This window comes from Hypomesus nipponensis, chromosome 14 (genome assembly GCF_054491055.1).
Source record: "Hypomesus nipponensis isolate SF chromosome 14, ASM5449105v1, whole genome shotgun sequence".
NCBI classification, from domain to species: domain Eukaryota; kingdom Metazoa; phylum Chordata; class Actinopteri; order Osmeriformes; family Osmeridae; genus Hypomesus; species Hypomesus nipponensis.
Window position 1 is genome coordinate 21,618,426 of NC_140374.1, and position 14,075 is coordinate 21,632,500.

General features: G+C 48.3%; 2 protein-coding genes across 2 annotated transcripts in view; one reads left to right on the forward strand and one right to left on the reverse strand.

Annotated features, from left to right (window-relative positions):
• Window positions 1–797: 797 nt before the first annotated feature.
• On the forward strand, window positions 798–10,663 carry sv2bb (synaptic vesicle glycoprotein 2Bb). Its single transcript, XM_084672185.1, has 12 exons — window positions 798–1,269; window positions 4,748–4,928; window positions 5,973–6,124; window positions 6,451–6,584; window positions 6,694–6,783; window positions 7,076–7,189; window positions 7,376–7,464; window positions 7,926–8,090; window positions 8,508–8,641; window positions 9,453–9,653; window positions 10,176–10,335; window positions 10,469–10,663. The coding sequence occupies exons 1-12, from the start codon at window positions 798–800 to the stop codon at window positions 10,650–10,652; spliced, it is 2,076 nt and encodes a 691-aa protein (XP_084528311.1). The 3' UTR covers window positions 10,653–10,663.
• Window positions 10,664–12,614: 1,951 nt separating this feature from the next.
• Window positions 12,615–14,075, reverse strand: part of LOC146259179 (aminopeptidase N-like) — an 8,324-nt gene continuing 6,863 nt past the window's right edge. Inside the window, exons 16-20 of the mRNA XM_084672139.1 lie at window positions 14,032–14,075; window positions 13,767–13,934; window positions 13,502–13,642; window positions 12,978–13,059; window positions 12,615–12,841 (exon numbers count right to left, since the gene is read on the reverse strand). The exon at window positions 14,032–14,075 is cut by the window's right edge and continues 67 nt beyond it. Coding sequence (XP_084528265.1) covers window positions 12,689–12,841; window positions 12,978–13,059; window positions 13,502–13,642; window positions 13,767–13,934; window positions 14,032–14,075 — 588 coding nt within the window. The 3' untranslated portion in view covers window positions 12,615–12,688. The remainder of the gene's footprint in view (window positions 12,842–12,977; window positions 13,060–13,501; window positions 13,643–13,766; window positions 13,935–14,031) is intronic.

The following is a 14,075-nucleotide window of genomic DNA, read 5'->3' on the forward strand; positions in this document are numbered from 1 at the left end:
ACTATGCAGATGTCATGTGATTACAGGTTACTATGCAGAAGTCATGTGATTACAGGTTACTATGCAGATGTCATGTGATTACAGGTTACTATGCAGATATCATGTTATTACAGGTTACTATGCAGATATCATGTTTCTATATCACGTACGGGTTTATAGGTTCATTTTGTGATTACTTCTCTCTGAGCTGTCTGTGTATCAACATAATGGTTCTAATGTTCTGGTATCCTGTCTGGAATTGACGCTATGGCCATTCTTGATCCACTGACAGATACTTTAACAGATACTGTAACATATACTGTGACAGATACTGTAACAGACACTGTAACAGATACTGTGTGACAGATACTGTAACATATACTGTGACAGATACTGTAACAGACACTGTAACAGATACTGTGACAGATACTGTAACAGATACTGTAACAGACACTGTAACATATACTGTAACAGATACTGTACCAGATACCGTAACAGATACCGTAACAGATACTGTAACAGATACTGTAACAGATACTGTAACAGACACTGTAACAGATACTGTAACAGATACTATGGCATCATTGTGTTGACATGGAAAGATCTGTCTGCTGTCGCTGACCTCTCTCTCTCCTCCAGGATCACTGCGAGGCATAGAGCGAAGCTGACCAGAGAGAGTCCATCACCTCCAGCTTGCTTTGCCCCGACACACGCACAGTGGAGAACCTCACCAGACCACAAGTCCTCAGCAGCAGGATAAATAACCACAACCGAAACCGGGACTCGCTGAGACGTACAGCCTTTAAAGAACTACAAACATGGCCGACCCATACCAGAACAACGCGTACCACCAGGGGGGCGGAGACAGCTACGGCACCTACGGCGAAGGGGGGGGCCAAGACGGCTACGGTTACCAGGGCGACTACCCTCCCCAGGAGGAGGACGCGGCGAGCGACGCCACGGAAGGCCACGACGACGAGGACCAGATGTACGAAGGGGAGTACCAGGGGATCCCCCACCCTGACGAGGTGAAGGCGGCCCAGCGTGCAGCCAGGGCCAAGGCCCGCGCCGCGGCCGGGGCTGGGGGGGAGCCCACGGAGCTGGAGGAGCTGGCTGAGCAGTACGAGGACATCATGGAGGACTGCGGGCACGGTCGCTTCCAGTGGACGCTCTTCATCGTGCTGGGGCTGGCGCTCATGGGCGACGGCGTGGAGTGCTTTGTGGTCGGATTCGTCCTGCCCAGCGCTGAGAAGGACATGTGCCTGTCTAACTCGGAGAAAGGCATGCTGGGTAAGTTGTGTTTTGTTCATCCTGTCCTGATGACTTCTCCTTCCTTCCCACATTTGTTTCGTCCACTTATTTTCGTTGTTTGTTTAGGTTCATTCAAAACCCTGCATGTATCACCGCCCAAACTTCATCCATCATCTCAGACCTGCAGTCTCCAAGCGAGGCATGACAGAGCTTTAAAAGGGCTGGTGTTTCACAAGTTGAATAACTTACACATTTAGTAACAGAAGGCAGTAAATAACAGTCTAATGTAGCTCTGTCCCAGAAGCCCCTGCTCCAACCCAGACAGCCTGGACCAGTCTGATTGGCTCAGACCATGCCAGCCAATCAATACCAACTAGAGGGCTCTTAAGTGCGCAGTAAACTAGAAATGTTCTCAAATTAGCTAATGGCGCAGTCAATTACCTGATGCCCCTGGCCCCCTGCTGGGCAGCGTGTCGTGGGCATGTTTTCCTGCTTCTCTAAGCAGGAGGGGAAGTGATGACCAGGAGGCCGGACTAGGCAGGGCTGAAGGTTGGCACGGCGATCTAGTCTGCAGCACACATGGCATGCCACCAATCACTCTGACTGAGAACACCTTGCACTTTGTGTGTGCGTGCGAGGAAGGTCCCTTTTTTCTGTTTAAATCTTTTGTTTTATTTAATCAGGTTATTGCATTAGAGACGTGTTTGGCAAGGGACATCTGTTTTTAAGGACACGTTCAGGAATACAGGGAATTTCCTCCTATATCTGTTTCTTCAGTTGAACAGTCAGTCATTTGAGGACCGGAGACATGTGGAGTATGCTGTATCTCTACCAGTGTGCACCACTAGTGGAACCCCATAGAGCTGAGAGAGGGGTGTTTCTGGAGAGAGGAGGGTTCAAACAGGGTGTTTCTGGAGAGAGTAGGGTTCAAACAGGGTGTTTCTGGAGAGAGTAGGTTTAAACAGGGTGTTTCTGGAGAGAGGAGGGTTCAAACAGGGTGTTTCTGGAGAGAGGAGGGTTCAAACAGGGTGTTTCTGGAGAGAGGAGGGTTCAAACAGGGTGTTTCTGGAGAGAGGAGGGTTCAAACAGGGTGTTTCTGGAGAGAGTAGGTTTAAACAGGGTGTTTCTGGAGAGAGTATGTTTAAACAGGGTGTTTCTGGAGAGAGGAGGGTTCAAACAGGGTGTTTCTGGAGAGAGGAGGGTTCAAACAGGGTGTTTCTGGAGAGAGGAGGGTTCAAACAGGGTGTTTCTGGAGAGAGTAGGTTTAAACAGGGTGTTTCTGGAGAGAGTAGGTTTAAACAGGGTGTTTCTGGATATCGGAGCCCTGCAGGAACAGTTCAGTGCCAGACATCACGGTCTCTCTCTCTCTCCCTCCCTCCTGACTGTACTGTTTGCTCTGAGTCAGCAGATCTGACTGGATCAATAATCTTTCTGCTGACCTTGTACACAGCCCAACCCAGCTCAGTCCAGCTATGATACACAGTCTAGCCCAGACCAGAACAGCTATTATAACCCACCCCAGCCTAACCGAGGCCCAACCCCCAGAAAATGAGTACATACATAGATCAAGCTTAACCTTCTGATCTTCCTTACAGTAGGATGTTTATTCCCATTCAGAGGACAGGAAGTGGTGGGTGAAAAGGGGGAGGGGCTTCTCCTCTCAGCTCCGTATGCTAATCTGGTGTGAGTCCCAGTGGCTCCCGGCCTCAGTCACACTAAGCCGAACCCCCTGTGGTCCAGCCATCTGCATCACAGGAAGCTCTCTGAGCCTGTACCCTACACACAGGAAGCAGGAAGCTCTCTGGGCCTGTACCCTACACACAGGAAGCAGGAAGCTCTCTGGGCCTCTACCCTACACACAGGAAGCAGGAAGCTCTCTGGCCCTCTACCCTACACACAGGAAGCAGGAAGCTCTCTGGGCCTGTACCCTACACACAGGAAGCAGGAAGCTCTCTGGGCCTCTACCCTACACACAGGAAGCAGGAAGCTCTCTGGGCCTGTACCCTACACACAGGAAGCAGGAAGCTCTCTGGGCCTGTACCCTACACACAGGAAGCAGGAAGCTCTCTGGGCCTGTACCCTACACACAGGAAGCAAGACAAAGCTCCACAACAACACCTACAATGATGTTAGGCTACTATAGGAATTGCTACATAGTTGGTAGTTATTAAACCATAATGAAGTGTTGCCAAGTTCTACCCTATAATAGTACGTCCCTCTAGTCCCAGTACCAAACCGGTTCATGATATTTCAGAATAAAGGTCCATGCTGTACCGTTTCTGAATATTTCACAATAAAAGGACCCTAGTGTGCTGCTATGAAGAGACGAAACACCAGAGGAGAAACCGACTACATGAGATGTCCATTATCACGGAGAGTGACTCAGCTCTCTCTATAGATGAGATGTCCATTATCACGGAGAGTGACTCAGCTCTCTCTATAGATGAGATGTCCATTATCACAGAGAGTGACTCAGCTCTCTCTATAGATGAGATGTCCATTATCACAGAGAGTGACTCAGCTCTCTCTATAGATGAGATGTCCATTATCACAGAGAGTGACTCAGCTCTCTCTATAGATGAGATGTCGATTATCACAGAGAGTGACTCAGCTCTCTCTATAGATGAGATGTCCATTATCACAGAGAGTGACTCAGCTCTCTCTATAGATGAGATGTCCATTATCACAGAGAGTGACTCAGCTCTCTCTATAGATGAGATGTCGATTATCACAGAGAGTGACTCAGCTCTCTCTATAGATGAGATGTCCATTATCACAGAGAGTGACTCAGCTCTCTCTATAGATGAGATGTCCATTATCACAGAGAGTGACTCAGCTCTCTCTATAGATGAGATGTCCATTATCACGGAGAGTGACTCAGCTCTCTCTAGTCCTCTCTCGACTCTCTGCACTCTCCTGCCCAAGGAGGCCCAATTACATCTGACACATGCTTTCATGACCAGGTCAAAATACACCTGTTGTCCATGAGCTTTTAGAGGGGACGGACCATTCAGCAGTTTAGTGCTACCATGCTAGGGCGGTCCACTGACAGGGCTTCTGAAAGCCTTATGACATGTAAATAACACACCTCCGAGAACAGACGCTTCACTGCTACTGAAGTTGTGTTGAGAGCAGCTTTTTGCAGCGGCTCAATCAAGGACAATCGCACAGCCACCTCTTTCCGACAGCAGCACGTCTGTTCTGCTGTTCTGTTCTGCTGTCCACTTCTGTTCTTCCACGTTCTCATTCACAAGAAACAGGGGTGCTGATTAGGAAGGCATTTGTTCATTGTGCTGGCCTGCCCTCTAATGGACAACACGAGACATTCCAGCGTTGTCCATATCATCAAATCAGGGCCCACTGATCAGCACCAATAACCAACCTAAACCCTCAGAGATATTCTATTCGTTGATTGATTGGTTGATTGTTTGATGTGCCATACTCTCTCTATTTTTGGTTTGAAACTGATTGATCCATGGATTGTTTTGACTGTCTGTCCCTCCCCTCCCTGGTGCAGGTCTGATCGTGTTCCTGGGCATGATGGTGGGGGCGTTCCTCTGGGGGGGCATGGCCGACAAGGTGGGCCGCAGACGCTGCCTCATCATCGCCCTGACCATCAACTGTGTGTTCGCCTTCCTGTCCTCCTTCTCCCAGAGCTACGGCTTCTTCCTCTTCTTCAGGCTCTTCTCTGGGATTGGGTAAGAGAGAGAGCACACACACACACACATACTGGATACACACACACACTCACTCAAAGCTGTTGCACACACATACACACACACACACTCAGAAGGAAACACAGTCAGACACACAGACACTCTTAAGTGCTGTACACACGCACACAGATATATGCATAGACTCACACACAATCACACTCACACACACACAAACCACGATCCCACACAACTTAGCAAGCTGCTTCCAACACTTCAATACTTAGAAAGAAATGTTCTCAGGACACTAATGAGATTCTGAACTCCAGATAAATAATGTATTCCGCTCAAGGTGACGCTTTCATAACCACAGCAGCCTGGGTGCTGCGGGAGAGAGGTTCTTCAAGCTCTCTTTTCCTCTGCGGTCAGCACCTTCAGTGAGTTGTTCCTCCTGCCTTCTGAAAGCAGCCAGGGTCCGCAGGGAGAGAGTATTCCTTCAGTCTCAGGAACGAGGTCAAAACAACACAACACAGAAAGTGTGCAGCAGGTGTTTGTACGTGGGCTGCATGCTGCGGCTGAGAACAACATCTCCTGCAGAGAGTTGTGCGTCTCCAGAACGGCTCTGACACTGGCTCCATGACAGCTTTATCTCAGTCTATGGCAAGCAAATATAAAGCGGATAGTTTAATCCAAAAGGGGGTGGGAGGGGGGTGGGGTGGATTCGAATTTGGGTCGGAAGTCAGACGCTCTCCAACTGAGCTCCCGGAGGTCTAGACGTCTACCTCTGGACCAAAGAAGAAGTCCCACATAATCGAATCTAATGATGACTGCCTCTCGTTTTGACCCTGGGTTCTAGAAGGGTTGCACAGTTCCATGCATTGTCTCACAGCAAGATGATCCTGGGTTTGATTGAACAAATTCCAAATACGAGAACCACCAATATCTGCCCGTACCTCGAGTAACTGTCTTCTACCCAGTATTCTAGAGTGACTGTGTGTTAGTCTGTTCTAGAGTGAATGTTTGTCTAACCGAGTGTTCTGTGTTCTAACGGCGTGCTCTAACGGCATGTTCTAACGGCGTGTGTTGCAGGATCGGTGGCACCGTGCCCATTGTGTACTCCTACTTCTCAGAGTTCCTGCAGATGGACAAGCGAGGCGAGCACCTCAGCTGGCTCTGCATGTTCTGGATGGTGGGAGGAATCTACGCCTCCTTCACCGCCTGGGGAATCATCCCTCGCTACGGTACACACACACGCACACCTGTAAAACTGATTAATCCATTAAACCCAAAAAAATTACAACGCACATCAATGCACCTGAACTCACAAAATAATGTACACATATAAAACGTAACATCTACACTACAATATCACAGAGAGTGGATGAAATTTATAAATGGTGTATAAGTTGTTTGCGTTTTTTGACTAAAGAGTGACTGATTCAAAAAATGGGTTCTGGCCACTGAGCATTTGGTTCAGAGGATGGGGTTTAATGTTTTGGCAATTCAGAATACCTATTACATCTGTTCTCCCATGGGCGCCCCCTGGTGGTGTTGTGTGTGGCTGCAGGCTGGGGATTCAGCATGGGCACAGAGTTCCAGTTCCACAGCTGGAGGGTGTTTGTGTTGGTGTGTGCCCTCCCTGCTATCGCAGCTTTGGTGGGACTCATGTTCATGCCCGAGAGCCCTCGCTTCCTGCTGGAGGTGAGTGCTCAGGGCAGGGACACATGCTCAGAGGAGCCTTCACTCATTATCTTCAGTACAAAATCATTATCTGTCAAGAATGACATGAATTGGTGTGTGTGTGTCTCAGAATGCCAAGCACGATGAGGCCTGGATGATCCTGAAGCAGGTGCACGACACCAACTGGAGGGCCAAGGGCCAGCCTGAGAAGGTTTTCCAGGTGAGCACAGACATGCCCAACCTGAGAAGGTTTTCCAGGTGAGCACAGACATGACTAACGGGAATTGAACTCATATTCTCCCTGACGCTGGCTGTAACTCTGGGACTAGTTCACTAACGACCGTGCAGGTCTGATGCCCTCTCATGGCCTCAGGTGACCTTACTGTTTTCAGCAGACGTTTGTGGCACTACCAAAAAAAAGAAATGTGACCCTCTCCCTATCTCCCCCCTCTCTCTGTGTCTCTCCCCTGCCCCTCTCTACCTCTCCACCTCCCCCCCCTCCACCGCATCAGGTGACCCACATCAAAGCACCTAAGACTCAGGAGGACGAGTTCATAGAGATCCAGAGCGCCACCGGGACGGCGGTGCAGAGATGGGCAGTCCGCTCCGGAACGCTTTGCAAACTGGTACTAGAACCCCTCTAGAACCCCTCTAGAACCCCTCTAGAACCCCTCTCTATACAAACATTGACACAGTTCAGAACTTCAGGCAGTAAAGCTATTGTGTGTTTGTTCTGAGCCAGTTCTCAGCGGTGTGAAAGCTCAGAAAGGTTTCAGGAGGTGGAACACCTGCTGTTCTCCGTCTGTTTGCAGGTGTTGAAGAACGTGGCGTCGCTGTTCTCCCCCAGCTTGAGACTCAGCACACTGTTCATGGCCATCATCTGGTTCACCATGGCCTTCAGGTGAGCATGACCTTCAGGTGAGCATGGCCTTCAGGTGAGCATGGCCTTCAGGTGAGCATGGCCTTCAGGTGAGCATGGCCTTCAGGTGAGCATGGCCATCATCTGGTTCACCATGGCCTTCAGGTGAGCATGGCCATCATCTGGTTCACCATGGCCTTCAGGTGAGCATGGCCTTCATCTGGTTTACCATGGCCTTCAGGTGAGCATGGCCATCATCTGGTTCACCATGGCCTTCAGGTGAGCATGGCCTTCAGGTGAGCATGGCCTTCAGGTGAGCATGGCCTTCATCTGGTTCACCATGGCCTTCAGGTCAGCATGTTCTCAGGTGAGCATGTTCTCAGGTGAGCATGGCCTTCAGGTAGAAAATTCTTACTTCAGGGTTCCCCATGCAAGAGGTGTTCCCCATCACAACACTGTGCCGCCCACCCTCCTGCAGTGCTGCTGTGGTTGTTGTGTTGCAGCTACTACGGGCTGGCCGTCTGGTTCCCTGACATGATCAAACACCTGCAGCGTGAGGAGTACGAGTCAAAGGTCAAGGTGTTCCACCGGGAGAAGGTGGAGAAGTTCCACTTCAACTTCTCCCTGGAGAACCAGATCCACAGGGAGGGAGAGTACATCAACGACAAGTACGACAAGCATCTTCATCATCATCCTCATCCTTGTCTTCATCACGCGCAGTTACAAGCAGATGGATTCAAAATAATCTGCAGCTCCCATGGGTGTTTTCATATGTTGTACTGTGTAATTCTGTGAGTGTGTGCATGCGTGAGTGTGTGTGTCTGTGAGTGTGTGTGTGTGTGTGTGTGCTTGCAGGACCTTTCTGTCTCAGTCCTTCAATAGCAGGTCCAGTGTTTCTGCATGTTGCACATGAACCAGCGGTGTGAAATGTGTTCTGTCTGTTTCCAGTTCCAGTAGCAGAGCTACTGGTGAAGCCATGAGAAGCCTGGGAGCCTTCTCTTCTGCCCCCCCTCCTCCTCCATGTTCATCCCCGTCTCCTGGCTCAGACCATCTACTTCATCCCTCTCCTGTGTCTCACCCTCCAGGTTCATCAAGATAGAGATGAAGTCAGTAAAGTTTGAGGATTCACTATTCGAAGATTGTTACTTTGAGGACATCAAGTCCACAGATACAATCTTTGAGAACTGCACCATCCGCTCAACCATCTTCTACAACACAGGTGGGAGTCTGACCCTGGTCAGGGGTCAGGGGTCAAAGGTCAAGCTGACCCTAGATGCAGGGTAGGGTCGATAGTGTTAATCTCTTTGAGGGTTAGGAAGATCATGCCTGTTTGTTGTTAAATGACTTGGTGTGTGGCTGGGTGTAAGGGTGAGGGACTGGGTGAAGGTGGTGGAGGAGTGGGTGGAGGTGGTGAGGGTGGAGGAGGGAGTGGAGCTGGGGGTGGTGGAGTTGTTAAGAAGGTGGAGGTGAGGGTGGAGGTAGGGTAGGGGTAGTTGGTAAATTGATCGATCGATGCATTAACATTGTAAATCAAGTTTAACGGTTTGGAACATTGCTTCCAAAAGAGAAGGTTAAACTGGGACGTTTGCAATACCCCAAGTCCTGTTCAATATGGAAGAAACATACTGAAGTCCTGAAGCTCATACCTCATTATTGATGGCTATGTTTCACTGGAGAACAGAGCATATTGATCAGAGACCTCATTGCAAAATCATAACTGTCTGTAGAGTACAGCTTCAACGCCATGTAGAAGCAGTAATTCAAATCTATATTCCAGTGTACCATTGTAATGAAACAGTATTATTGTTGAAAACGGTATTCTTGTAATTACTCACATTTCAGAATCAAGCTGTTTTAGAAGACTCTAGTATCTGTAAAATAGAAGAAAACTTTTGTTGTGGAAGGACTCCCTCTCTCCTCCAGAACCTGTCTAGCGGTAGCTAGGACGGCTACTCTGACACACACACACAGTGTCTGACACCAGGGTATTGATCGTGCGCACCCCCCTCCTCTCCCCGCTCCGCCCCCAGACTTGTGGGAGGAGAAGTTCATCGACTGTAAGCTGGAGAACACGACGTTCGAGCAGAACAAGAAGGGCTGTCACCTGGATATGGACGAGGACAATGACGTCCTCATATATCTGGTCAGCTTCCTGGGCAGCCTGGCTGTTCTGCCCGGCAACATCATATCCGCACTGTTCATGGAGAAGATAGGCCGGGTCAAGATCATAGGTGAGCACTGGCCCGGGACGGAGCTCAAACCAAGCAAACCCTAAAGGCCTTTTACAGACCGAACCCAGTGTGCACTACATTTACATTTAGTCATTTAGCAGATACTTTTATCAAGAGCGACTTACAGTAAGTACAGGGACATTCCCCCCGAGGCAAGTAGGGTGAAGTGCCTTGAACAGCCAGGAATTGATCTGGCAACCTTCAGATTACTAGTCCGATTCCCTAACCGCTCAGCCATCTGACTCCCCATCTGCCATCTGCACTACTGTCACCGCAGGGTTCAGATCTGAGGTGGTGATCGGGGAAGACGCAGAGGGCAGCACGAAAACAGTTTTTAGAACTTCAGGACTATGCAGGACTATGTCTTCCACAGTACTCTGTTTGTGCATTCAGACACACACACAGTGCCAACTTAGCCTCTGTTTTGCCTTTTGTGCCTGTGTAGCCAGTGTAGATGGGTTATACTCAGTCATCAGGTGTGTGTGCGTGTGTGTGTGTGTGCGTGTGTGTGTGTGTGTTCAGGGTTCTCCATGTTGGCTTCGGCCGGCTGCACCTTCTTCCTGTTCCTGAGCTTCAGCCAGGCAGCCATCATCGCCTGGCAGTGTCTGTTCTGCGGCGTCAGCGTGGCGGCCTGGAACGGCATCGAGGTCGTCACCGTGGAGCTGTACCCCGCCTCCAAAAGGTGCGCTAGCGTTTCTTAAAGGGACACACCTCTCTGCAGACTCATTCACTCAGACAGGAGCTGGATAGGAGACTGAAATGCTTGGAATGTTTGTTTAACTTTTCAACTTTCAACTCCTCTTCTTTCTCCTCAGAGCGACTGCATTCGGCGTGCTGAACGCCCTGTGTAAGCTGGCGGCCATCTTGGGAAGCTCCATCTTCGCCTCGTTTGTGGGCATCACCAAGGTCGTGCCGATCCTCCTCTCCTTCACCGCACTCATCTGCGGAGGGCTGGTGGCACTCAAGCTGCCCGACACCAGAGGGAAGATCCTCCAGTGAGGACAAGGTCAAAGGTCAAAGGTTGATGCCAAAAGCAACCTTGAGGGAGGGCAGAGGGGGTAATAGGGTAGGGGTGGGGGGGGGAGCTAGGGGGCTTTGTTGTCCTGGAGGAACAGGAAGTGACGAAAAGCTGGCTTTAACCAACAGGTGCGTTTTGTTAACAAATGTTCATTGTTCCACGGTCATGTAAAGAACCTTAAAGGTACACCACACCCATTCAAATGACATCATAATGACACGCTATTAATACAACACCACAGGACGTCCCGCTATGATGATGTACAGTCGCTTAGCTAGCCGAGTCGTTTTCCCCTTTGAAACTTTACATGTTGGCTGTTAAAGTGGTGGAAGTTATTCTCCAGTGTCAACTTTTGTGTTGTTTTGCTTTGGTGTCCTGTTCCTTTTCCCTGAATGTTCACGACGTTTTGTTACCTCGAGCCACCTGGGGAACTGTTCAAACCCTCCGTGTCTGAATCCTGTTCTGGCTCTGGATCTGTGAGGCTCCTGCTCCGCTCAGCTGCTGTTCAGGATTCAAACTGGAGGCTTGCCGAGATGGACTTCAGCATTCTTGGATATTTAACAACTGAAATTTACCACGTAGAAAACGATCTAGTTAAGTCACCAAAGCTCAAATACAACAGAATCGATTGAATCCAACCCCACAAATATCTATTATTTTCCACCCAGTTCATCCAAATCCTAACATTAGGTTACAGTTTAACTTATGTCAGCATTAAAGACAAAGTTTGCCACTGCATCTGCAAACTAGCAGCCTCCAACTTGCTCATCCACACTCCTTACCCTACTTTCTAAGAGTGCACTAAATTTTGTTTTTCAGTGTATCATTGTCTTGGATGGTGGCTGTCTTCTGATTTGTGTGTTTCAGTCTCCAACACAGCAAGCCATGATTTTTTCCAGGTGGTATTAGAATAAAACATGAAAACAGACATATTAAAAAATAGTTGGAGAACAGATTTTAGATAATGCTTTGGTTGCACAGTGTGTGTTGGGGGTGGGGTGAGGGTGGGGCTTAAGGACTGGAGCATACTGTACTGTGAACAGGTGTTGGTGAAGCTGCATGTCTGTGTTCTCTATGTTTAAATGTTGTTCAACATGAAAAATAGCCTGAATGATGTGTAATGTTTGTGTCACTGTAAATACTGTTGTTGGCTGGATCGGGATCACGAATGGCTTGAATTAACAATCACTTTAGCTAGTTGGAGCACTAATCCACTCTCCCTTTAATAGTATTGAAAAGCCGATCAACATTTCCAACAACGCAAGATTTTGCCAATCATTCTCTTATACTAATAACTAAATCTATCCCAGTGGGATTTGCTGTAAAACAAAATTAAGAATCATTTTGCATTCATCCTTTTTAACGTATTTGCTCAATATTCACAAAAACAAAAAAACATAAAATATCCCTGACTAAAGATAAATACAGCTATAAAGTTGAATTATTTTTATTTAGATTTAGGTTTCCTTTCATGTGTTGAACTTGGTAGCTGGTGTGAATCGGGAAGCAGCCATAAACACTCTCTTGCCAATATCTTGTTTTTTATATACCACTGGAGAAGACACACAAACCTCTCCAAGGAACGCCTAAATCTGAAGAACTTAACCGTCCTTCGCTGACGGCGTGAATCAGAGCAGAGCCTCAGTCGGAGCTGTGCATGGCGACGTTAGGTGGTGTGTATTGCTGTCTCTGGTGTCGGTTGAAACGGCTTCACCTTACTAAGTCTTTGCTTCTGTCTGTATTGACTTTCTGAGTGGTTTACTCTTATGTTCAGTTAGTTTGTGTCTGCGTCACTGTAAACTGTAAGAAAAAAAGCCATAATTTGTTGTTTGTTTTTGTATTTACATTTTGGAAAATGTTGTCTGTTATGATGGGGTTAATTTGAGTATGTGTTTGATTTGGTATGTTTTGTGACTGTGACTGAAATAAAAACAATAGATCTATCAGTTTAAAGCCTGTTCTTTCCTTAACAATGTGTTGCTAGGCTTGGATGTTGCTAGGCTGGGTTAGCCTCATGCTAGGCGGTCTCAGAGAGGAACCAGTCGAGCACGTCTCCAGCGTTGTCCTCCACCCATCTGATGTTCGCCCGGGTGGTCTCCAGGGCCTGCTCCAGCGCCTGGCTAGCGGAGCCAAACCCTATAGCAGAGTGGGCCTGCTGGAAGCTCTGGAGCTACAATGCAGAGCACACAACACCGCTCGGTATGACTGACGTTAAGCTTGACTTAAACTTCCCGAATCATAGGGCATCCAGCATGAACCTGGATCTATTCTAACCTAGAGACCTTCGAGGTCCTCCTTTAACTCACCTGCTCCAGTTCTGACGTGGTTGAGAACCTCCTGGTCACACCAGTGATGAGGCTGGCAAAGGAGAAGGACCCAACACCATGTCTGCCAAACAAAATAACCCCTTAAGGCACGTTCACACGATAACGATAACTATAAAGATACCGTTTTTAGATACAGTCCACACCACAATGATAACGACAAGTATATAGCTGAACAATATCGTTGGGATCACTTTCAAAACTAAATTAACTAAAAAACACTGACAACCAATCAGACTCCATCAGAATTTAAAGCGCCCGCGCATTTTGGAAGTCAACATTGCGAGAAGATAATAGTCGAGGTTGGTGTGGATGCAAATATAGGCCTAATAGTAGCAGTTATAAGTTATATAAAATAGGTATAGGTATAATATTATGAAAACCTTTTTCAACCTTTCAAACCTTTTTTGAAAATGTGTTTTAACCTTTCAAAAGTTTATTTAAATTTTTATATATGTCTCGAATTTTGGAAAAAATAATGTTTGTGTTTTTGAGGTCTTACTCACTGGGTGAACATGTAGCTCCAGTTTTCCCTGAGGAAGTCCCAGGCCAGACCCTGACCCTCCACGTTACTGGAGACAGACACGATGACAGAAGAGGCGTCCTGCTTACGGATCTGCTCTGGATCCAGGCTGGAGCGCAGGAACCTGGGGGAGTCCACTACACTCATCACACCCCGCAATGACTTGCATTATTTGAAGGACCCTGAATAGTTTGCCACCCACCCACCCACACGCACACACACACACACACACACACACACACGCACACCTCTTCAGCAGCTCGTGGTCAGTGGTGCAGGCCAGGGCAGCCATCAGTGTATCTGCCTCGCTGGCGACCGTGGCGTTTCTGAACATCGTCCAGCCAAACTCCCACTCCGCAATCCCGCCCCTCGCCATGGCGCTGCAGTACACTGCGGAGCGCAGGTTAGGGTGTATCCTGACAGGACAGCAACACACACACACACACACACTCAGGGTACGTCGCTGATGTTAGGATCTGTTACCCAGTAACCAGTGTTGTGTTTCTAACTCACGGGTTGTTTTCAGGGTTGTTCATCCACTGCTGGTACCATCCTGA

What these genes read in the sequence shown, in the direction of transcription:
- sv2bb (XM_084672185.1), top strand. Translation starts at nt 798, where the DNA reads ATGGCCGACCCATACCAGAACAACGCGTACCACCAGGGGGGCGGAGAC. An exon ending in GGGAATCATCCCTCGCTACG is followed by an intron (nt 6,125 to 6,450) that starts GTACACACACAC and finishes GTGTGGCTGCAG; the next exon opens with GCTGGGGATTCAGCATGGGC. An exon ending in AGGCCGGGTCAAGATCATAG is followed by an intron (nt 9,654 to 10,175) that starts GTGAGCACTGGC and finishes GTGTGTGTTCAG; the next exon opens with GGTTCTCCATGTTGGCTTCG.